The sequence below is a fragment of the Plectropomus leopardus genome, chromosome 20 (genome assembly GCF_026936395.1).
Source record: "Plectropomus leopardus strain MGB_pleo_1.0 chromosome 20, ASM2693639v1, whole genome shotgun sequence".
Lineage (NCBI taxonomy): Eukaryota > Metazoa > Chordata > Actinopteri > Perciformes > Serranidae > Plectropomus > Plectropomus leopardus.
This window is the reverse complement of record NC_142195.1, coordinates 12,019,578-12,042,604: the sequence shown is the minus strand read 5'-3', so window position 1 is coordinate 12,042,604 and position 23,027 is coordinate 12,019,578. Positions and strand designations below refer to the sequence as shown.

Here is a 23,027-nt window from a genome sequence, read left to right as displayed (position 1 = left end):
CTGCCAATGCAGCACTGAAGGATTGTTCATGGACCTGCTATCCTCCCAATGGACGCTCACTTCAGTTTCGGCCCATTAAGAATGAGTTAACATAGCAGCAGCTGTTTAACAGCAAACTCATACCAACACTAAAACAACTCTACTCTGTCTTAAACCCAATAATAACTGTTTTAAGTTATGTTATGACGTTAACATTTAGACCAGTCACTGTGTGTGGGGGGGGGGGTATTAAGATGCATCTTAATACCAGATGTAAACAGGCTCTGTGGTTATTAGCCTCTTACATCTTACGCCTGCGACACCTAGTAGTAGGTTTAGAGAACTCATTGAAAACATCCATTACATGGTTGTCATCAGAAGCAAAAGAGGAAGACATGAGACGTATTATAAAGAGAAACAAACAAATACAGGACTTTTACTAAGGAGACCACTGCTGGTGTCCTGTGTGAAACCAAAGCTCAACATTGATGTAGCAAACTTGGGTTATATTATGTTACGTAGCATAACAAACATACTTATTTCAACCCAAACCACAGTCTTTTTGTAAAGCAACTACTACGGTGTTTTGGCACTTTAAATTAATAAAAATATACCAGCCATTTAATGGGCTCATAATGGCATTATGAACCTGTTAGAATGTATAACAGGTCCCCGTAAAATCATGTGTTTTATGAGATTGACATCCACTAATAAAGGCCATATAATGGGCTGATAACGTTCCAAAATTGTGAAAGACTCATGAAAAAACATGTTCACAATAATAGCAATATTGCATTGTTTCTGAAAATTTCAACATAAAAGAAAAAAAATGTTGGCATGTCAGGAAGTGTGATTTGTTCTGTGTTCCTAATAAAGAGTTCCCTAATTTACCGAATCCCAACCAGCTCAGCAATAATGACATCTAATAGTGACACCATGATAAATGCTAGCTTTTAAACAGCTGACCCTGTGATACTAATGGCAGGCTGGTTGTCTGGTGTACTCTGACATGAAGAATGATTAATCAGCAAATAAATTACTCATATTAAATACATTCATTTTCCAGCAGAATGATTACATCCATCATTTGTGGTGACTGTTGCCTTGTACAGTCACTAATCAGTGACCCTCTCTCGACTTTTCACCTACTGATGGCAAAAGAAAGGGATACATCAGTGAGGGACAGTGGAGACTCAGAAAGGGGGATACAACGTAAGAGGTGGGAAAAGAAATCTGGGGTAGGAGTGTTGTTGGAGGTAAGAGAAGGATTGAAAGGTGAAAAGGAGGAAAAATATAACATTAAATAAAACATAGTTTGTTGTGTCTTGTTAGGGGTTATTTCATGCTATAGAAAGGGAATAATAATTCATCTGCTCATGTCGTTGCTTTGGTCCAGACTGGGGGTCTTCCTCACTCTCTGTCTGGGAGACTTCATGAGAGAGAGAGAGGGGCGGGACAGAGATTTCAATTAGAGTTTAATTATAAGCGCTCACTGACACACATCGCCCCATTAAAATCCAAACATGACAGTAAATTGAGCCATGGTGTCTCATTCAAATGATCAAGTTTTTTTTTTTCATGCTTGAAGTTTTTTTTTCCAGACCTTATGGATATCAACAATATGTACAGGTATCTACAAAACAACATAATGAAATGCTACCATAAAGTAAGTGACAAGGCAGTAGTGTTATTTTATCAGGAAATTTTTGGAATTACTTTAAATTGTGTCTTTGTCTCTGGCAACTGGCCTAAAATACAAATACTATAACATGAGCTCAGTGGCCTTATAAGAGACACAGGATAACTAGTAAATATGTTTTATGAAACTGCTTTGTTAAAATAATATATTGCCTTACATAAAATCTACCAATGATTTTACACTGCACTAAAAGTTAGTTAACCCTGTTAACTTGTTTTAAAGTTGTCTCCATTATCCCATAGGGCAATACTTGCTGATGACTGTCTTGACCACAATGACAAATTTGCATTTTTAATGTTGTAAAACATAACATCAGTAATGGCTTTATTCCATCCATATATGTGTTTGAATTCCAGAGCCCTGGTTTTGTCCGTGCTGGCGTAGGGGTCATGGTCAATGTTACTAGTTACACTTGTGACAGCTACACACATATTTGGAAATAATTTGTGTTAGCTGAGCATCGAGTTAGCTATCCTTGACAACAGCAAAAAACAATAAGAAAAAAACTTGCATGGAGATGATTTAGAATGTCGCAGCAGTTTTTATATATCTAATAATACTAAATCATCTACCACTTGGTCATGGCCAGCATCCTTGGCCACATGGATGCCTCTTTTTAATCAAAACATGTCACTGTGTATGATAAAAAAAAAAAAAATCCTGTCAAGCCTTCCAAAGCTGATTAGGTCTCCATAACTTACTTTAAACCAATCTGTAGATTTAAAGCTCGAATCAGCGGTAAGCTCTTTAGGAATCTTTATTTTCTCTACTAAGTATTTCGAACAAAATATACCACCTGCAAACCACACAGACCGCACAGGAGGCCAACATCTGTAATGACAAGTTAGGTCAAGCCTCAGCTCTGCCTGAAAGGTTTGAACTCTGACCTCCTGAGCATTATGCTTGCCTCTCGGGTGGCTTATCACTTCTCCAAAAAGCTGATACTTCCCACCATGGACAAAGATGGGTAAAAGACAACGTAACCAGTCGGGTCCCCAGACAGTGCGTCAGTACTGAGTAACAGCATCCCCCCATATAAATGGATGGACAGTTGTTGGCCTTTATTGTGTGAGCATGAAACGGGGGACACATGTTGGGTGGTAAAAGTGTCAAGGCCTGACTGAGGGGCTATTGTATCGGTCTCCAGTGGTAGCAGTCAGGCTTTGTTCCCTGTGTTGTTCATCATTAGCATATCAATATTCAAAGGGGCTGATGCTGGGCAGAGGTGGTAGCCCTTTTTAGCCTGGAGTAGACCCTCATGGAGAAATAAAGGAACCTGGATTTGACTCTTAAGGGCCAGCTGTTGAGTTAAGCCCATAATGATAAGAAGTGTGATGAATCATAGAGAATCACAGCTTAGAATATTTGTCCATTTTGTCCTTTTCTTTAAATTCCCAAAAGCCGTATTAAATGTGTTACAGTCATTGGTGAACAAAGTACTCAACTCTCTTATTTGTGTCAAAGTGTAGATGCTCCTGGTCAAAAATGACTCTAATACAAGTTGAGTTTAAATACTGGAGTATTAAAAAAAAAACAAAAAAAACATAAGCATTCAAAAATCTCAATGCACTATTGTATGCTGTCACAATACATTTGTTGAAGTTTGTGCTCAGTCAACAGAGCAAAAAATGAAAACAATATGAATCATTCTTTATCTCAAAAACTTTGAATATAGACTTACAGCCATGGGTGATCTGGTGGTTAATCTTCATCTCCATCTGCTGCCTTAGCCATTTCTAACACCACATAACCAAATACAGCTGCCTAATGTTGATCTCGCCTCCCTACCTGGGCATGTTCAATCTCAAAACAGCATGCACCATTGTGCTGCAGTTTCCAGGTTGAATAACATGTTTCCTCAAAACAGTGTGAGACGGTGTGGAGGTATGTTCTCTCCCATTTGTTGGGTGTGTCAGAGGTGTACCCAGTCAGCAGTGACATGTATATAATTCAAATTCTAGTAAATCTTTCAACATACCATAGTTCCTAGGCCACTATGTCTTCATGGTGTGTCGGTTTTGACTGATTTTCCAGCTCCGTCTTGTGAAACCAAAGTACTCATACAAGGCAGGAAAATCTTAAACGAGGTTTAGTTTGCAGGACAAAAAATTCAGCAGGCAAAGTCCTTCCAAAATCACATCATGTCTGGTCCACTGCCCACTTGATGTCTTGCTTCTCATCTGACAAATCAGTATCACACAATATAAAACAGCATTAAATATTACTACACAGTCAAAACTTATGCTGATCCACAGCTATGCAGACTTCTTTTGGTCTTTAAGCACAGTGTCATCATATCCTCTTTTGTCATGCACATTAAACTACCTTACAGCACCATACCTGTCACAAATATATGTTCCAACACGGAAATAAGATTAATTTAAAAAATATACAAACATAACCTTAGCATGGTCCCCTACTGTATCCTATCTAAAATATACAGAAACTGTTGTGAAAACTTAAATAATATCAGAACCTTTGTAATATGTCATATACCAAAACAATTTTTTTTAACAAATATAGATATGTGATTAAGTACAGTAGCTACTTAAGTAAATGTACTTTGTTACTGTCCACCAGTGCTTACAGTACACATGAAACACCTTTGAACCATCTTTTCAGTTCTCTTGGGTGGATAACAAAGAGCTAAATGGTGTCACCCACTCCACCCCTCCCTCCCTTTCCTCAACTCAAGCCAGCTGACCCCGGGACTGGCAGGCCGGGGGACAGTTAACCTCGAGTGTTATTGTGTGTGTGAGTGTGTTGCAGGGGTAAAGCCACCAGAGAGTGTCGGTTACTCCGAAGGCCAAGCGGAAAAGCGGTTGGGCAGTTTAGCCAGCTGCTGGGGGAGCGAGCCACGGCCAGCCTGGTCAGTGAAACCTTGCCAGATGGAGCCATTTTCAAAACAATGAGAGCTGCTTGCTATGGTTGAAAACTAGAGGTTGGTTGCTCAGGGGACGCAGAGGGTGAGCCTTTATCTACAGTATCTACAGCCGGTGGTTTGGTTTTCAAAATCTAGAAATATTGTTTGGGTCATCAACTTATTCCTGCAGAGATTCTGGTCCTCTTGAAGTTTTCCAGCTCTAATACCTTTGTTGCTTATATCTCTAGCAGCAACTGAAGCAGTCATGAATACACAGCATCTAAATAACATCAAATGTTCTTCTTTTCTTTTGCATATGCACAACGATTTTGGTGTTCTCCTGCCATTTTGTCTCACACACACTTTGCTCTTTTTCTCTTTCTCTCCAGACAGCAACAGGCTGAGGTGTCCTGGGACTACTCTGCTTAGGAGTAACCAAGCCTGGGTAATGAGGCGTGTGATTGGTCCCCTCCCTTCCGAACAAGGCCAGCCTTTGGGGGACATAATTGATCATGACAGGAGCACAATGGCAGCCTGGTGTCAGAGGGGTGGCATGGGTGCGCAGAGACCCCCCGCAGTAAAACTCTGTCACCCAAATCAGCTGTGCAAAAGCGGTTAGACACATAGACAACATGTATGCATATATACAGTATGTACACAGTTCAGCATAGAACAGCACACAGAGGTACTTGTGGACATATGCAAGTAAGTACAATGACAAATCAAGACCATCTGCTAAAATATGTGAATGCAAATGCAAAAAAGTTAGTGCATTCAGTCAGTCCGACTACAAATTTCAAAAGAATCCTGATCAAATCTGAGAACTCTCCACTGATAGATAATCAGCAGACTATGGGAGCTTTCTCTCAAAAACATTTATTTTTCTACCCCTGTTTTTGTATTTTAAAAAAAAAAATAGCTCATGGTTCATGTTTTGCTGATTTAGCAAAAAAGAAAATGGTGTTTGAAAGCTGTCGATTTTTAATTATTTTACAAATCACAGTCAAAACAACCCCATGGAACAACATTTTTAAAGTACATCATCCATGGCTGTCAAAAGAATCTGGCTGAACATATTTCATATTTTGTTTTTGTTTTTTTTAGAAAAAGGTTCATTAAATAGTTGGGAGAGATTTATTGAAATGGGGGTTTGGAGAGTCCTCTGCCAGTAAATTCTGAGCATCAAACACATAATTTCTGCATTTTGGTTCATTTTGATGCACCAATTTGTGCATGTTCTCCATCAATTTATGGTGTAAATGTCTTGAACTTTGTCAATTTAAAGTGCTCCTTTTCATGTTTTTACTGGGGTAGACAAATGCACATGTTCTAAATAATAAACTGGGATGTGTACCCTGCATCCACCCTCAAAATCTACACCTAAATGTTACCGACCAAAATAAGTGCTTCATTTATATATGGTCTTAAGTATAAGCAGGACTCTGAGTTAAAGCAAGTCCTTTCCTTTAACTATAGCTTGGAATTGACTGTGTAGTGAAAAAGTTCACTCTAATGCTTTGTTTTTGTTTGATCCTGCAACTTTTTGCTCCAACTGAAACCCTTTCACTAAATTTTCTATTATACATGAAACATGACAGATCTGAATGTATTTGTATTCATGAAAGTATTGCATTCTCTCTCTAGTGCCCTCACTTGAAGGAAAACAGAGGGTTCCTGGGCAATGCACCCTCCACCTCTTTTGAAGCAAGCCTTAAGGACGGAGGCTTGTCTGACACACAGAGCCCTTGTGAGCCTGTTGAACCTGCTCATATTCAAGGTCGGAAATCAAGTTCTAATAGGTGCAGAAGGTTGGAGTCTTAGTGGAGGACCCTTAATGGCTGATTGCAGCTGCTTTCTTGAGTGGGACCCAGGTGGGCTTCACACTTTACCAATTTTCTGTGATGATGCTCAAGATTTCACAGAGGATAGGCAAAACAGGATAAAAGCCTTGGCATGCTCATCATGATATTCATGGGAGGGAACCGAGGATATCAGCAAACAAAATGTTTGTGTTCACTTTGAAAAGTGAAAGAACAGCATAGTCTTTCAAAGAATTTCACATTCTGATGCTGGTTTTTGCTCAGTTTATCGTTCAAATACCAGCAAGTCTGTTGATCAAAATCATAAATAGAGAAAAACTATTCATGTTATAAATTATGCGCTCACCTTTGTTAGTAAAAGTATTATTTAAGATCCTAATTTGAAATCTTTGAAATGTGCATGCAGTGTAACAGTGGAATAGCAGAGATTCTCCTTTCACAGTGGATGAAAGGAAAAGCAAAGCAGTCCTGTTGTTGTGTTTGAGGTCTAAGCTCCTTTGATGCAGCATTGGTTTTAGGTTACTGTGTACAGCTCCTTCCAGATTTACAAACAGTTCTCCCTTAATCTGCATAAAGATCCATGCTGACTTGTTGACCAGAGATTACAGCTCATGAAAACACAAGAAAATGTGCTCCTCATCCATGAAAACAAACATCCACTAGATAATGTTTTTAAAATCTCCACATCACGTGAACGCTTGGAATTCTTGGATAAAGAGAGGGTGTCATGTCAGTGAAGTAGGTTATAATGAGAAAAGAAAAAGGAAAAAAGATGGCAGATTTTTTTCCAAATTTGGGAGGCTAATTGCCCCGAGTGGACTAATGAACAGCATAGTTCTAATTGGCTTTCAACACTTGTGAGCTAGCGTGCTGGGCGAGTAAAATTGAATCAAAGCTGTAGCACTACGTCAGCGTAGGTTTGTGCGTTGTAGTGGTAATTTGCACCGCGTCAAAGGCATGAGACGTGGCACCGTGCCAAATAGCCGGCCAACTCTGCGCACGCGCGTGGATTAAAATCTTGCAGGAAAACATAAATTAGGCACTTTTTTTTCTTGTAGAACTAACCCTTTTAAAACCTGAGAAAATAAGCTTGATTTCTTTCACAAACGTTGAGAGAAGGTAATGAGCAACGAAAAAAGAAACGACCCAGAAATAGTAAAAAGTATAAGCAAATTACCTGAAAATTAGAAGAAAAAAAAAGAAGAGGAAAAAAGTTTGTTTAAGAGATGACCTGAAAAAAAGGACTTCCCTAGGTTTATTTCTTTTTTCCCTTGCCATTTTTCCTAGCTTTTTTTTTTTTTTTTTTTAAGTATTTTCTAATAATAATTCACTAATTTCTTTCACTTCCTGAGATACTTAATACCAACTTGCTCATTGCCTTTTCCCCATGTTTTTGAGTTCAGAGGTTTAAAGATGCGTGGAAGGCTTTTGAAAGCAGCACAAGAAAAGTGAAGTCACTAAAGGATTTAGAGGGTTAAAAGTACAAACTTTTGTGCACTTTAATAGTCAAACAAAAATGTTTTCCTTACATCATTATTAAGCATTAATATTCTGGACTACATCGACGTGATGATTCTCAATCAGAAGTGTTTTATTTATATTTATAAATCATTGCAAACTAATCTCAGATGTTTCTAACCGTAACACAGCATAAGCTAACATAACGGTATGTGCGCTCTGTCCACTTGTACCATTAATGCGATGCGGTCTATTTTTAACCAAACAAAAGAGAGACGCAGCGATGGAAACGCGTGACAACAATGTCCCGAGCGACTGCCCAATTGCCCCATTGTGCGCCTTGAAAGACAGACACGTGCACCACAACATAGATAAGGAGAGAGGGGAGTGTGTGTGTGTGTGTGTGTGTGTGTGTGTGTGTGTGTGTGTTTGTGAGAGAGCGCGCGGGGGGATACAGGAGCAGCACACACACGCCCCCAGCCTGTTTAGAGAAACTCCCCTTTCAGCACCCTGGACAGAGGCAGCGCTGACCGCCGCTTCCTCTGCTACTTGAGTAAAGTCGCAGGCTGCCGGGCTCACAGTCAGTCAGGTCAGCTGACGCCGCTAATGGTCAGACACTCTTCCACTGCCGCCCGCCCCTCGTCTCCACCTCATCTCGAGCTTATCAACGCGGAATCAAAGAGCAACTTGATGAATATTCAAAGTTTCCGTCCTCGGCGGCTGACGGAAGGAGAAAGGTCGACGGGCGTCCTTTTTAACATTTTGCAGAAACCGAGCTGCCATCGAACAGAGCTCAAGTCACTCTTGAGAGGATAAAACTCCAGGAAAGTGTTTGAATACATCTGCGATAACCTTGTTAGGCTTTCATCGCGAGCGTTTTGGTGCTGTTTTCTCCCGTTGGAACATCTTCAAAATGTTGCTTGAACACCCGGGGTCAAGCTGTCAAAACACCGGGAATTTCCCCCGGTACAGTTCAGGCCAAGGTAAGAGTCTAAATAATTTTACTGTGCATATGCATTGTGCTTTTTTTGTCTGTTTGTTTGCACGCGAATTTAATTGATATCCTGTGGTTTGTTAATGGGTAACAATTAGGCATGAAATAGAGGACATTACAGCAAATCAGCACAGCAGGACTGACTCTTTTGTTGCTGATTGAGATCTGACAAGCGTGAAATGGACCTTAACTGTTTCTATTTCATTGTGAAAAGCAACTTTCAAATATTATGTTTGATCATTTGTGGGTTAACTGCGCCCAAATAGGACACACTGTAAGCACTAAAAAAAAGATGCAAACTGTTGTTGCATAAAATCTTCTATCATTCACCAACCCATGTTGATATATACAGGCTGTTTAGAGCCGCTTCTTCAGCGCTGCGTGTGGGAGACGTTATGAATCTGTAATGAGCCTTCATTGTTGGAGAATCACACCAACAGATGTTATGCGCGTGCTGTCATTTCATACCGCCGCCTGCGGTTGTAACGGGAGCGCAGGGTGCAGGGAGCGGAGCTGGTTGGGAGAGAGACCACCGGACGCACTTTGGCGTCAGCAGCCTCAACAGACTGCAGACAGCCAGCAGGCGCGGAGCTGCTCCCACCCGCGGCCCAGCGACACGGAGTGCTCAACAGGTGTCACATTGCTGCCCCGACAGGTGGGACACCTGAGGTAGCCTATGGTGCTGATGGAGTCGTGGTCGGATTTAGAGTTTCCCAAAAATAGCTATAAATTATCAGTGGCTTGTGCAAAAATTCCGTGGCATTTAAAGATGGAAACATTTGCTTTTGTACTGAGCTTTGTGTCATTCCAGGGCTTTATCATGTCTAAGGCAAAACAAAACTACATCGAAATTTATTTGGAAATAAATGTCGTGTGTGGAAATTATGGAGAACAAAACTCGTAAACTAAACTAACTAAATTTTGAATCAGGTCACAAAATTGAATGTTTGAATGTTGAATTATTCGGATTTACAAATTGACGCAATAAATACATAAATAAATTAATAATAAACAAAAAATATACATGAATTTAAATAACCATCCATCCGACTTTCTCTAACTGACCGACCATTACCCTGATGGTCATTTTATCGCTTTGTTGTCACATTACAGTGGGCCTCACCCCCTTCAAAAGTCAGCGATCAATACGACATAAAAATTATTACAAAGCTGAAAAGTAAAAGGGGCATCCATGAACCCCGCACCTTTCTCCCAAACGTCTTTCATATACTGCTAAAATGCAGGCAAATAGGACATTGATTTTGGATTCATCAGCGGCCCGCGCGGCTGTGGCACTACCCGTGATTTCCCCAGGCGCTCTTTTGTGCCAAAGATCAGTGTCAATAAAATTCATTGGGGTGTTGGCCCGATCAACATGTTATTGAACAGCCAATCTCTCCCCTAAATAAACACTTGTCTTTAAGCACTCAGCACACACGATGAGAGTGTGTGTAAGAAATGCAAAATCAGTTTTTTAACATCTGATCAGAGTCAAAGCAAATACATTAAATTCAATTAAAACGCACGTGTTGATAATAATGATAATGATGATAATAATAACGACAAAAAAAGTGATATTTGTATTTATTTATTTATTTAGAGTCCTTGTAAAAGCGTGAAAATACTTGCATTTGTGCAGATAGAGCGAGTGTTTGACAAAAATAATTGCTGGGCCACTATGATTTCAATTAATCAATTAATTTGTTTACCCATTTATTTAAAAAAATGGAATAAAAAAAAAGACAAGGGTGTAAACATTTAGTGTTCCCTCAGGGCCAAATATTTCCTTTATGCATGGCAGTACTGGAATCTGAATTAAAAATGGGTTGCCTTGGCGAATCATGATGAGGAACCACGCTGGTCGATTTACATGATACATCAACAACATAATGGTGTCTAGTTTCCTGGATTTAGTTTTCTATATTGTACATCTTGTTCGTTTTGTTGTTCTCGAGTGCTCATCAGTCTAACGTCCACGCGGAGATCATGAACATTTTAAGTAATAACGCTGTGTCTACGCGCATGCTTTACTGGGCTTCTCGCGCTAAACAGTCAAGAGAATATTCTGCACTAAATCAATGAAGCAATTTTAAATTGTAATCAGAATAAGTTGTGGAAAATTTTCTATATACTTTTGGTTTTTTTTCAAAAGTGGCATTTGTATGCCTCTTACAAAATTGTAGCTTGACCATTTTTTTCTTTCCCTTTATATGTAAACAGGTCAGCCAAAAAACAAAGAAAAATGTCATTATGTCGTTCATAGTCAGGGTGGGAATAGTCCACTTAGAGAGATGTGAAAGGATTTTAGAGAAAAGGACATTTCTGAATTGGACGAAAGCTGAATTTTGTCTAATTAAATGTCCGTTTGGTCATCACATTTATAGAGCGTGTAAAGAAAATAAATACTTTTCTGCATCTTTTTCATGTAATTTGGAGAGTGGTGGGCTACGTTGTAACGCGTCTCTGAGTAACGTTACCACTGAACACTGAAACCCTATTGGCTTTTCCCCTCGCCTCCTGTTTATTCCTCTTCCGGGTAAGGTACTCCGTAGGTGATGTTAATCTATCTCCCCGTCGCCCAGGAAACGGCGCAGCGTAATCCTGCACAGGCTTCAACACAGTGAAGCAGAAAAGCAACCTCCACCGCATGCTCGCGTTCGCATTAGGGCTCCTGATCCACAACACCTGGCTGCTGTATGAGTGTGTCTGGATCACAAAAAAAGGAGATTTGCATGAACGTAAGCGTAAATCATGAGCGATGGATGGACATGGTGAGCGCAACTCTCCAAAAGAGGCACCAAATAACGCGGAGATGCTGCTTGCTTTGCTGTCGCACAGTGAGGAGCTACGGAAAGGTAACCGGAGGCCAAAATTTAATCAATTCATTCGTCTGTTACACTGTTTATTGCACGTGTGTGTAAGCACACAGATTGAACTCTGGAGTCTTTAAACGGGCCTTTAAGTGACGGCTGTGACCGCAGCCTGTTGGGAATCTTTATATGGATGATGGATGATGCAGCTGTGCAGTCGTTTTAATTTTAGGAAATTGTTCTGTATTACAGTTTTACAGCTGGCGAGACAGTTGACACGTGTCATTTTCGTTGCTTCCGATCTTTTACGCATCAGGTTTTTGACTTCTAATTTATCTGAATGGCCGGTACATTTCGATATATTATATTTTATATTTAGTGCTCTGTTTTGGCGTGTAAAACAGGTTTAGCTCGGCTTTCGCATTCTTTTAATTTGAAAATTAGTTTAACATATTGTGAGTCTGAAATCAACCTTTGTTATAAAGAGCAAAAATACAGTTTCGACCACATGGTAATGCGAAAAATATATAATAGTTTTTCTGAATTTTTTTTTGTTATTAAACTATAAACATGTGTGTCCACGCTGCATTTACAAACACACAGGCACAGGTTTTGAGCAGTTATGATGAGGGTATTGGAGTGATACAAAGGACCTCACCTGCTCCGTGTGAAAGTGAGATATTATAAATTTACGCAAGAGATTTACACATTTTTAATATACTAACTCCCACAAATCGAGTAAGGCGCTCCGACACCTTATTAGGTTTGTACCGCGAAGCCATAGGCCGCAGCTTTCTAGTTTTACAGAGCGCATTGAATTAATGATGACCTGGATACACCTGTTCTTGACGTGGCTCCCACCACCACACTTGTGCAGGGCTTCGCTGGTGATGCCAGAAGAAATGGCTCATTAATGTTTCACGAATTGTCCAGAACAGAACAATAGGAATGCGATTCCTTGCACGGATGGAATATGAAGTGGATGCACCTCTTTTAATTAATAAAAAGGCCTGAAGTATTGCTTGGCATTTTGGTTGTCCTTATATTTCCTTTTTTATGTTTTTTTTTAGAGAGCTGCTCTCTTAAGCCGTCGTTGTGGCTTTGAGAGAACGTTGTTTAAAATAACAAAAATGGGCTTTTGTGTACAGTAGGCCTGACTGTCTGAAACTGACCTTGCGTAAAAGTGGCTGCTGCTTGTTAAAGATGATTGCACGTGACAAAATCCTAACCAGCCGGTCGCTATTCGATTAACGAGCTTCTAATTCCCAAGATGATGCTATAGTTTACATCTCATCGAGGGGTTTCAAATGCCTGTCTCTTTTTTCTTCTTTCAAAAATGTTGCAAACTTTATTTGGATTGTTTTTTTCAGTATTGGCAGAATAAATATGTGACTGTCAATTTAAATCACGAATGATTAAAAATATAAGTTTGGTTGTCAGTTAATTATTATAGTTTGCCTTGATAGTGACATTTATTTCTAGCATCATCTATTTTTTAATGCTTTGCCTATAGAATTATCCTTAACATTAATCACTAAAAATTTGAAATGTGTGTTTTTTATTATATGTATTCATCAGTAAGATAAGCTTAAATGCACTAATGGTTTCAAGACAAGTATGGAGAAAGCTCCTCTGGAGTCTGATTTCAAACACATGAAACCCTCTCTTCCAAGGACATAGACAATAACATGCCTCCCAAATGCAAAATATAAAACTAAAACAGTCAGTTTATTTAAGATCTTTATATTTCAGGTGACTTGGTTTTGGACAGTGGCCTAAGGTTTTTCTGTTTGTTTGTGGGTTTTTGCTTCATTACATGAAACCAAGAGAGCAGGAAATGACTAACCTCATGTTAATTTTTATTTATTATTTTTTGCACATTTTAAAATAAATTGCAATTATTGTTCTAAACATTGCTAATTATTGAAATGTTTAATTTTAAGAATTCTCAAGTTATTATTTAAATTTTAAAATGCAAAAAAAAAAGACAAAAATAACAAACAGTGCTGGAAAAGGCCGAAAACGATTGGGTTTATTTGAAGTCTCCTCCTAAAATGTTGCAAGTCCCTGCAAAAACACACGTGGGGAGTAATTTAAGGCGACTGACTTTATGTGCAATATGTGAAAAGTTGCTGATAAAAGACATTTACGGAACGCACTCGTGCTAGGGAGGTACGCCTCTATTATTTTTAATTTTTTTTTTTTGTTTTTAATTGTTTTTTGTTTATACTGTACAATGCAATTATATTTATCTGGTATTATTAATGCATTTGGGTGATACAGTGATTCTGGGATATGTGAAACAAAAGAGTGATATGATGTTGCTTTATTTTATAGACAATTTTATAAAAAAAAATCTTTATAAAAAACATACAACTAAATAGTCAACTAGGCCTATTTAAAATACAAAAGTGCAAAAAAAAAAAAAACAACAAAAAAAAAACGGACCGTTAATCACTATCTCGAGCTATATTCACGCTGCTGATCTTCATTTCAGCCATAAAATGTGACGTCTCCTTTTTGAGAGTGTTGCATAATTGAATTTATGCACACTCACATAATTACCAGTGCGTGCGCTCTTATTACGCACAATGAGCAGCTTTAGTTATCACCCCTGCATGTGTCCCTCACGCCATCTTATACATTACATATACACTGAGTTGACTAAAATGTCGTGGTGATTCCATCGTGTCTCCTGCAGAAATCCCAGTGTGCGCAGGCTGTAATCAACACATCGTGGACCGCTTTATCCTCAAAGTGCTGGATCGCCACTGGCACAGCAAATGCCTGAAATGCAGCGACTGCCAGGCGCAACTGTCGGAGAAGTGCTTCAGCAGGGGCGACAGCGTCTACTGCAAAGAGGATTTCTTCAAGTGAGTAATTTTCAAAAAATATATCGTTTCAAATATATTTTTTCTTTGTTAACTTATTTAATTAAAAATATATCTGTTGCTCAGATTATTATTATGTGTATAAAGTTATTATGCATTGATGGAAACCATCTTATTTCCCAAAAGGAGATTCGGGACCAAATGCGCAGCGTGTCAGCAGGGGATCCCGCCCACACAGGTGGTGAGGAGAGCGCAGGACTTTGTCTACCACCTGCACTGTTTCGCCTGCATCGTGTGCAAGAGGCAGCTGGCTACAGGTGACGAGTACTACCTGATGGAGGACAGCAGGCTGGTGTGTAAGGCCGACTACGAGACCGCCAAACAAAGAGGTGAGCTGCACAGTGCCTGTCTCAGCATTTCTATTATTGACCTGAAAATCGCGTCATTCGCTGACCCTCTTACTCTGCATGTTAGATGATGCGTTTGTCTGTTGTTTTGGTTTTTAACTGCTTTGAGTTGTGACGTGACAATGAGGTCACTCATAAACTCTGACCCACCTGTGCTAATTGCCTCTTTGCCCACAACCCAATCGATAGCAAACTGCGTAAAGAGGAGGCCTAGAGGCTTCATGTGCACTTTGTAATAGGTTTCGATAACTCTTATTATCGTGTGCCTTGCTAAGTGCACACACACACACACACACACACACAGAGAGAGAGAGAGAGAGAGAGAGAGAATACAGAAAATCAATCTGATGCCATGTGTACTTATGTTATAACAGATAAAATCATTTGAATATTTAAATGATGGAGAAATTGAACCCAGTTAAATGACAAAAGCATGAATTATTTAGTATTTTCTTAAAATTCTACATTTGCAGCAAATTTCGGCTTTGAATGGTGTGTATAGATGGTTAGCAGAAACAAAGTCTGAGCATGAAGAGATCATTTTTATGTATGCCTTAAAAAACAAATTGTGCATTATTATTAATGATTTATAAATGTATTAATTTTAATTAATTTGGACACATAAAACTGCATAAAATAATGGAGAAAGAAAGTAAAAAAAAAATAAATGTGTATGTTCCTGTGTTAATTTCTTTAATAATTTTTCAGAGTGTGGCATATTTTTTTTATCAAATTCCATAGAAAGTCGAATTGTATGGAATTTTTCACACATATTTTACCAAGTTGTTGATAATCAAGTTAGATTAAGCCATATTATTAAAAACATACCTAAACACAGACCTGTGGTTGCAGCTGAAACATGCATATTGTCTTGAAATTGTTGATTTGTAAAGTGGTTAAATATATTTTAACATGTGTTATAAAAGTAATACGGAAAAAGAGTTATTAGCATTGCAGATTTTTCTCCAACACTTTTCCTCCATAACATCTTCATCTAATACTAATACTAATACTAATTATATCAGCCAGTGCCACATTAACTTCCCAGCAGCCTCTGTCCCTGATAGGGCAGACTGGGCCTGGTCAAGTTTTATCTCCCCATCTGTTTGTTTGAATTTACTGCCTAGACACCAAGTGCTGATTTACACAGGGAGTTAACGCAAGTTTTCACTAAAAACACACACGTTTATTTTGCTAATGAGAGGGCGCAATTACTTGGGCAGCATCCATTTGGATGATGGTTTTGTATTTTGCTGTGCTGGCCAACAGATGTGCAGACATGATGCAATTATGCACAAGATGCCAGGTTTTGGTTTATAGGCAGACGGGAATTTATCCATTTATGCTAAATTAGCAAGTTGTATATTATGCAAGTGTGTTTTATGCTATCAGGTGCCAGGAATATGTGTTTTTATCAGAGATTTTCATGTTACTCTTCTAAATGCATGCATGTAAAGAATTTGTCCTGGGAACTCTATGGGACTAGCGGTGATGTTTTTACCACCATACATATTTGTTTTGATCATCGTGTTGGAGACAGCAAAGATTTTTTTTCTAGCAGCTAAATCTAATTATTAGACTTTACCATTAATTATCTAATATGTCTATTTCTTGTTCATTTAATTATTGTAAAATCAAAGGGACAGTTCACCCCCCAAATCAAAAATGCATATTTTTCCTTTTACCCGCTGTGCTATTTTTCAATTTCGATTGTTTTGGTGTGAGTTCCCAAGTGTTGGAGATACCAGCCATAAAGATGCCTGCCTTCTCTTGAATGCCACATAATTAAATGGCATTCAGCTTGATGCTTAAAGCTCCTCCCATTTTTTAAATGAATGAATTAATTTCTTTTTTGTTTATTTATTTATTGTTTTTTTTTATTGGGCTTGTTGTTTCATGGGTGAGGTCACGACAAAGACCCAAATGTAGAAAAAAATAGCCAGGTATACAAACAGCAAGCTTTGATGCAGTGAAATTGTCTAAAAAAAACAAGCACGTAACGAAAAAAACACAAAGGACAAATGAAACTAAAAAAAACTAAACTGAAACCAACAAGGATCATGGGGAAGAACTGAGGTGAAGACAGGAGCAAAACAACACAGATGATCACAGGGAGGATAACAGCAGGGATAACAGACAAAATGACAGGGAACAAAGGTATATATACACAGGGCTAACAACACACGGCTGAGGTAGGTGGGAACAGGGAACAGGAGGGAAACACTTTGGCTAACAAATGAAAGTGTGGCAGGAACACGAGGGTGGAGCAAATGAGACTAGAACAGAACAGGTGTGCAGGGAAGACTCGAACAAGGGAGGAAAAACAAGACAGGTGAAACTAATCAGGGAAACACACAAAGACAAGAAGTAAAACATGACGCATGAGGAGTAATGATACAAAAAAACAGGGAACAGAACATGAGCAACAAGAAATAAGGAAAACACAAACAGAAAGCCCCCAAATCAAAGTCCACAATATAATTCAAAACCTAAAATCATGACCTGTTAAATCTGAGAGAAGGCAGGCCAATATCTTCAACAGTTACACCAAAATAATCCACATTGTTAGCACTACAGGTGGAAGGAAAATATGAATTTTTTGATTTTGGAGTGAAGTGTCTCTGTTTTTTTGGGTTTGTTTTTTTTACTTCAGACCTTGCACCTTAAAAAAAATGACATTTTGACAATGACAATGGCTTACGTTGTGTGCTGTCCATTCATTTTTACAGAAGCAGACTCAACTGCAAAAAGGCCACGAACAACCATCACTGCTAAGCAGCTGGAAACACTGAAGAACGCTTACAATAACTCTCCCAAACCTGCCCGCCACGTCCGGGAGCAGCTATCATCAGAGACGGGTCTGGATATGCGAGTTGTGCAGGTAAAGTATATTATTATCCATTAAGGGCTATTCCATTAGTGTCCTGACTTCATTATCAAGGGACAATTGTGGCTGAACTGGCACAAGCCTACTGTACGAATAAGTGTGTGCGCACTGATAGGTCTTTGTGTGTGCGTTGGGGGGGGATTTACGGCTAGATGGAGTAAAATGAAGTCCACATGAAAGTCAGCATGGTTTAAGTGCAAGCTCGTTAACAATGCTAAGAGGGCCCCTCACATATTGTCTGCTGCTGAGGAGCCTCACGCTGGTTGCTAGGTGGTGGTCATATATATTGTTTTATTTGCAAGGACAAAAGTAGAGACGGAAGCCACTAAAATGCCCCTCATTATTCAGTGAAAGGGAAGAGGTGAAAAGGGTTCACTCAGGGAGGAATATCATTAAGGAGAATGTAAAACTGCTTTTTGTGCTTGTGGCTGAAATAAATTAATTTTGTGCATAAGATAAAAAATTAATGGAAATGGTCCATTTGTATTTTGTGTCACATTTCAAGCACTGAGGTTTGACGTTTATGACTCTGCAGTGTTTGTGTTTTCTAAAGAGCAAGCCAAAATTTATAGATCAGATCAAAAGTGGATGTAGAAAACTTAAAGTTGAATATTTTAAAGCAGTGGCATGCTAACCTGTACTTGTAGCTGTCGTGAAGTTAATTAAATGCGTGATAAATCAGGTGAAGGGAATGCTGGTCCCAGGATTAATGCTCAGTGTCACTGTTTCTTGCAAAGGTGCAAAGGTGCAAAGCCACATCCCGACAGTCCTTGAAAATTCATTTTGTTTTAATGCTTTAAGACATAATATGTGCAATACTGAATAAACAGAAGACTTTGGATGCAGAGGACTTTGACTTGTGTAGGAGAGGCATGATGACTAAAAGATATTGTGGGTTATTGGTATAGTTATAATCTTTAAGAATGTTAATTGTGCTAGAAACTGTTTTGCTTAGTTTGCTGCAACTGTGTCAAAGGTTTAGGCCTATATATGAATAATTTATAAAGTAAAGAACAAATGAAGGCAATTATTGTTTTTATTTTTATCTTATACTCAGGTCTACTTTCTCTTGTTGTGCTTAAACAGTCAAATGTATTTCTAATAAGAAGTAGTATGTAGTTCCTCACTAAATAAAACATCACTTCTTTTCACCCTCCAGGTTTGGTTTCAGAACAGGCGAGCTAAAGAGAAAAGGCTGAAGAAAGACGCCGGTCGGCAGAGGTGGGGGCAGTACTTCCGCAACATGAAGAGGTCACGAGGAAGTTCCAAATCCGATAAGGACAGTATCCAGGAGGAGGGAATGGATAGTGACGCTGAGGTGTCCTTTACAGGTAAAGTCAGCTACGCCAAAATTATTTTTCATTTAGATGTCACTGCCAGGAGTTATAACTCCTAATGCAAAAACAAATTAATCATTGTTCCAGATGATTAAGAATTAACTGAAAAGGTTGATTATCTTCAACAGAAATTTGAAATGCTCTGGATTTTAAAATATTCTGTCATTACTGTGTATCTGTCTGAAATATGTGGTTTTAAAAGCTTACTGATAGAGGCCCAGTTTATACCTGGTACATGTGTCACGGATGACCTGTTCACAAGTGGACAGCTGTAAATACAAGCGTAAATGACCACCAACACACATTGTTATCTGATCACTCAAACCACTTGGTCTGGGACACATTTGATCACCTTTCTTTTATTCATTAATTCGTGCCGATGAGGCCCAACAAGGACTACGTCGATGAAAAACCTGGTGGTTGTTGTGGAGTTGGACGAATTGTTGCATGACCGTCTATTGTTTTATCCTATGGAAGGAGATATGATACCTCCAGCTCTACCGACACAACTGCTGACAGGACGAGTATTTATGCTGGCCAGCAGCTAGCAAGAGCGTGGATGTAATAATTGTGTGCAGGGCGCTGACCTAACAAAAGTGATGTACACACTAACGACATCTGAACACAAGTGGTCAGCTAGAGATACATGAGAGACATAGGTGTGAATGTCAAAGTGTCTCCAGTGTCCACTTGTGTTAGAATCAATAGTGACTTTTTGTAGAGTTAGTTCATGGATGTATACGCTAGCTGATGCACTACTGTAGCTGGCGAGCTAACTGCTAGCACACTACCCAGCTGGAAACATGTTAGCTCTCTCCAGTCACAGTAGCTCCTTCTTTCTGTTTTACTGTTTTTTTTATCCCAACTTGGCATTTCCCCCTGGGTTTGTTAATAATGATTTTATTCAAGAAAAAGAATTGTTGAAAAAGGGGAAAGCTAACCAAGCTAGGCTAGCCAGCATGTGACCTCAGAGGTTTACAGGACAAAGAAAGATATGCTATAAGAAATATACATGAACTTTATGTTTTGTTAATGGGAAAAAGTAAATGCAATCCAAACAGATTAACAAATATCATCTTTGTCATGATGTCCTTGTTGCACAGATGAACCACCCATGTCTGAGCTTGGCCTGACTAACGGCATCTACAGCAGCCTGAGCGAGTCCTCTCCAGCCATGGGGGGCCGCCAAGGGGGCAACAACCATGGCTCCTTCCCCCTGGAGCACAGCGTCCTCCCCTCTCAAGACCAGTTCCACGATATCCGCTCCAACAGCCCCTACGGCCTTCCTCAGTCACCGGGATCGCTTCAGGCGCTACCCAGACACCAGCCTCTCATCTCCAGCTTGGTCTACCCCGATTCTGGCCTTTCTATCATGACCCAAGGCAGCGGGCCCGGGATCAACCCTGCCGTTAGGGTCTCCATGGGGGCTGCCAACGGCCCCAGCTCGGACCTCTCGACTGGCAGCAGCGGAGGATACCCAGACTTTCCTGCCAGTCCTGCCTCCTGGTTAGATGAAGTGGACCATGGGCAGTTTTGATTGGTTATTGACAAGAAAGTTGACTCTTTTTTTGGTTTTCTGTGTCTTCTGTTGGATTTTTAGGAATTGGAAAATAGTCACACGGGACAGTGATTGGGTAAAGGACTAGACTGCTGTCCTTGGATCTCACCAATATCTGATTAGCAGGTCCATATGATATCTGGGATCTGGATGGAAGGAAGGAAGAAAATGTCCTCCATTTAAAGCACTTGGCCTAAAAATTGACCTTCGGTAGTAAAACTTGTCTAAAGCAAGAAATCTAAAAAAATAAAAAATAAAAAAAAAATAAATCAGTTTTCAGATAAGCTTTTTCAAAACAATGACACTTGCTTGATCATTGATTTTCACCAACTCCCCACTCAGTTCTCATCTCTTTGTTTTCTACACTGTGTTCAGGTGCAGGATTCAGTTGAACGTTCAGAGTCTTTAAATGTCTGGTTGTTGCCAAATGTCTATATATATATAAATATAATGGTTTATCATTGTGGAGACTTTATTTTTATACAACCCCCTTCCTAGACATGAATAAGGACCCAGATATGAGGACTTTGTACATTCTTCAACAGGGATATAGGCAAAAATGTAGATGTTGTCTTACATGGTACCTAGAGGTCCAATTACTTCTATGCATTTGTGTGTTCTCAGATGTATCGCGATTGTTTTGTTCTACTGAAAAACAACCCTAAGGAAGAACTCACTGTAGCACCTGGGGTTTGATGTATATGTTTGTTTATGTGGAAAATGTTTTATGTCTTATTTATTCCCTCTGGTAATGATGGCAATGATGATTCCTGATTAAATGGCAGGACTTTAATAAATTTGTCACCTAAATCAACATCAGAGTACTATCTTTTTTGGTTGGACTACAAAATTGTGTCTCCTGTGAGATAAAAATGATTATTGAGTGGCCTTAGTAAAATAATTGTGGTCAAGGGTTAACCCTTTGAAACCTGAGCAAAGTTGCTTGATTTGATACAAAAATATGGGGAAAAGGCAATAAACAATGAAGAAGAAATGACCCAAAAATTAGATTAGTAAAAAGTACAAAAAATGCCTGAAAATTATTTTTTTTTAAAAAAAACAATGATGAAACTGAAAAAAAAACCCAAATATGGATATGACCTGAAAAAAGTCCCAAGCTTTTTAAAAATCATTTTCGAAATATACTAATTTCTTGCAAATTAAAATTGCAAAATTTTTTCCCATGTTTTGACAGAAATCACACCAATTTGTTCAGAGTTCAAAGGTTTAAATACTTGTGAAAGACATCTGAAAACAGCATGAGAAAAGCAATGTACCTCTACTATGATACATTTCAAAGTCATTTATAAACTTTTTTTTCCAGAGCCAAGAAACCTTAGTTAAGTAGTCATCCTTGGCATTTATCTTACATTCATGTATCCTCCTTTACATTTATCTTGCAAATCTATAGCATATCCCAGCTTCCATGGTGAAACCAGAGCAAGCCTGCAGTTCTGCCTGTGTCTGCAAATTGAGTATCTGGCTAACTACCAACACTGTATCAGGGGTTCAACAGCTCTTTAGTGGAGAAATTTGATGCAGACAGAGAGTCAACTCATCAATTCAGAGATTACTGGGTCTTGTTTGCCCAAATGCCCCTATGGGAAAGGAATCTCCAATCCATTAGCCGAGAAGGGATCAAGTGCCCCTTGTGAATTTCCTCATTTGTTTAGTTATTCAAAGTCAGGTTCAATTAAGTAGATTAAACAGTATATGTGTAGGTGAGTGCATGAATGTGTGTGTGTGCGTGTGTGCGCACACGCATTTGCATGTTTATGTGTCTGCTTCTATAAAGGCTTATGATATATTTTTTTAACATTTATTGTGCATTTATTTGTTTGTTTGCTTATTTATTTATTTATTTATTTATTTGTGGAGTGTTTCTAAAGCCAAGACTAAAGACTGCTTGTGGGACTCCATATTTTAATTTCAACTGAATCAGCACAAATATTAGATTGTACTGAGATGACAAAGCCACAGTTTAGCATGAAACCAGAAATGCAAAAAGCGAAATACTGTACAGAGAATATACAGAATTAAATAAGGAAAAAATAGTATGAAGGATAAACAGTAATGTACGTGTACCCTTGATACATACTGTACGAGCACTATGAACAGAATTAACAATCTGTATGAATACACTAAGATACAGAACATGATGGGCAATGCGGGTATAAAAAATAAGTACATATTGTGCAGAGTACACAGTTTTACAGTAATGCGAGTAAGACAAAAAAAGTAGATCACTTTTCCTTATTTTGACAACCAGAACTGGGAGGTAACTAAGATAGATTAGTGTATTTAAGTGCCATTTTGAACTAACTGACTAAAAAGTATTTAGTTCTATATGCAGCCATAACAAGGAAAACTATATTACTTAGTAG

General features: G+C 38.8%; 1 protein-coding gene across 3 annotated transcripts; it reads left to right on the top strand.

Annotated features, from left to right (window-relative positions):
* The first annotated feature begins 8,333 nt into the window (after window positions 1–8,333).
* On the top strand, window positions 8,334–21,874 carry lhx3 (LIM homeobox 3). 3 transcript variants are annotated; one of them, XM_088071283.1, is made up of 6 exons: window positions 8,334–8,802; window positions 14,325–14,496; window positions 14,641–14,843; window positions 17,591–17,742; window positions 18,908–19,079; window positions 20,189–21,848. In XM_088071283.1, the coding sequence occupies exons 1-6, from the start codon at window positions 8,733–8,735 to the stop codon at window positions 20,620–20,622; spliced, it is 1,203 nt and encodes a 400-aa protein (XP_087927409.1). In that variant the 5' UTR covers window positions 8,334–8,732; the 3' UTR covers window positions 20,623–21,848. The 3 variants fall into 3 exon arrangements, with proteins under 3 accessions (XP_087927409.1, XP_087927408.1, XP_087927407.1); XM_088071282.1 differs by lacking the exon at window positions 8,334–8,802 and adding an exon at window positions 11,478–11,668 and having other exon boundaries at window positions 14,644–14,843; window positions 20,189–21,874; XM_088071281.1 differs by lacking the exon at window positions 8,334–8,802 and adding an exon at window positions 11,483–11,668 and having other exon boundaries at window positions 20,189–21,859.
* Window positions 21,875–23,027: the final 1,153 nt, after the last annotated feature.

What these genes read in the sequence shown, in the direction of transcription:
- lhx3 (XM_088071281.1), top strand. Translation starts at nt 11,572, where the DNA reads ATGGATGGACATGGTGAGCGCAACTCTCCAAAAGAGGCACCAAATAAC. An exon ending in CAGTGAGGAGCTACGGAAAG is followed by an intron (nt 11,669 to 14,324) that starts GTAACCGGAGGC and finishes TGTCTCCTGCAG; the next exon opens with AAATCCCAGTGTGCGCAGGC. An exon ending in TGGATATGCGAGTTGTGCAG is followed by an intron (nt 17,743 to 18,907) that starts GTAAAGTATATT and finishes TTCACCCTCCAG; the next exon opens with GTTTGGTTTCAGAACAGGCG.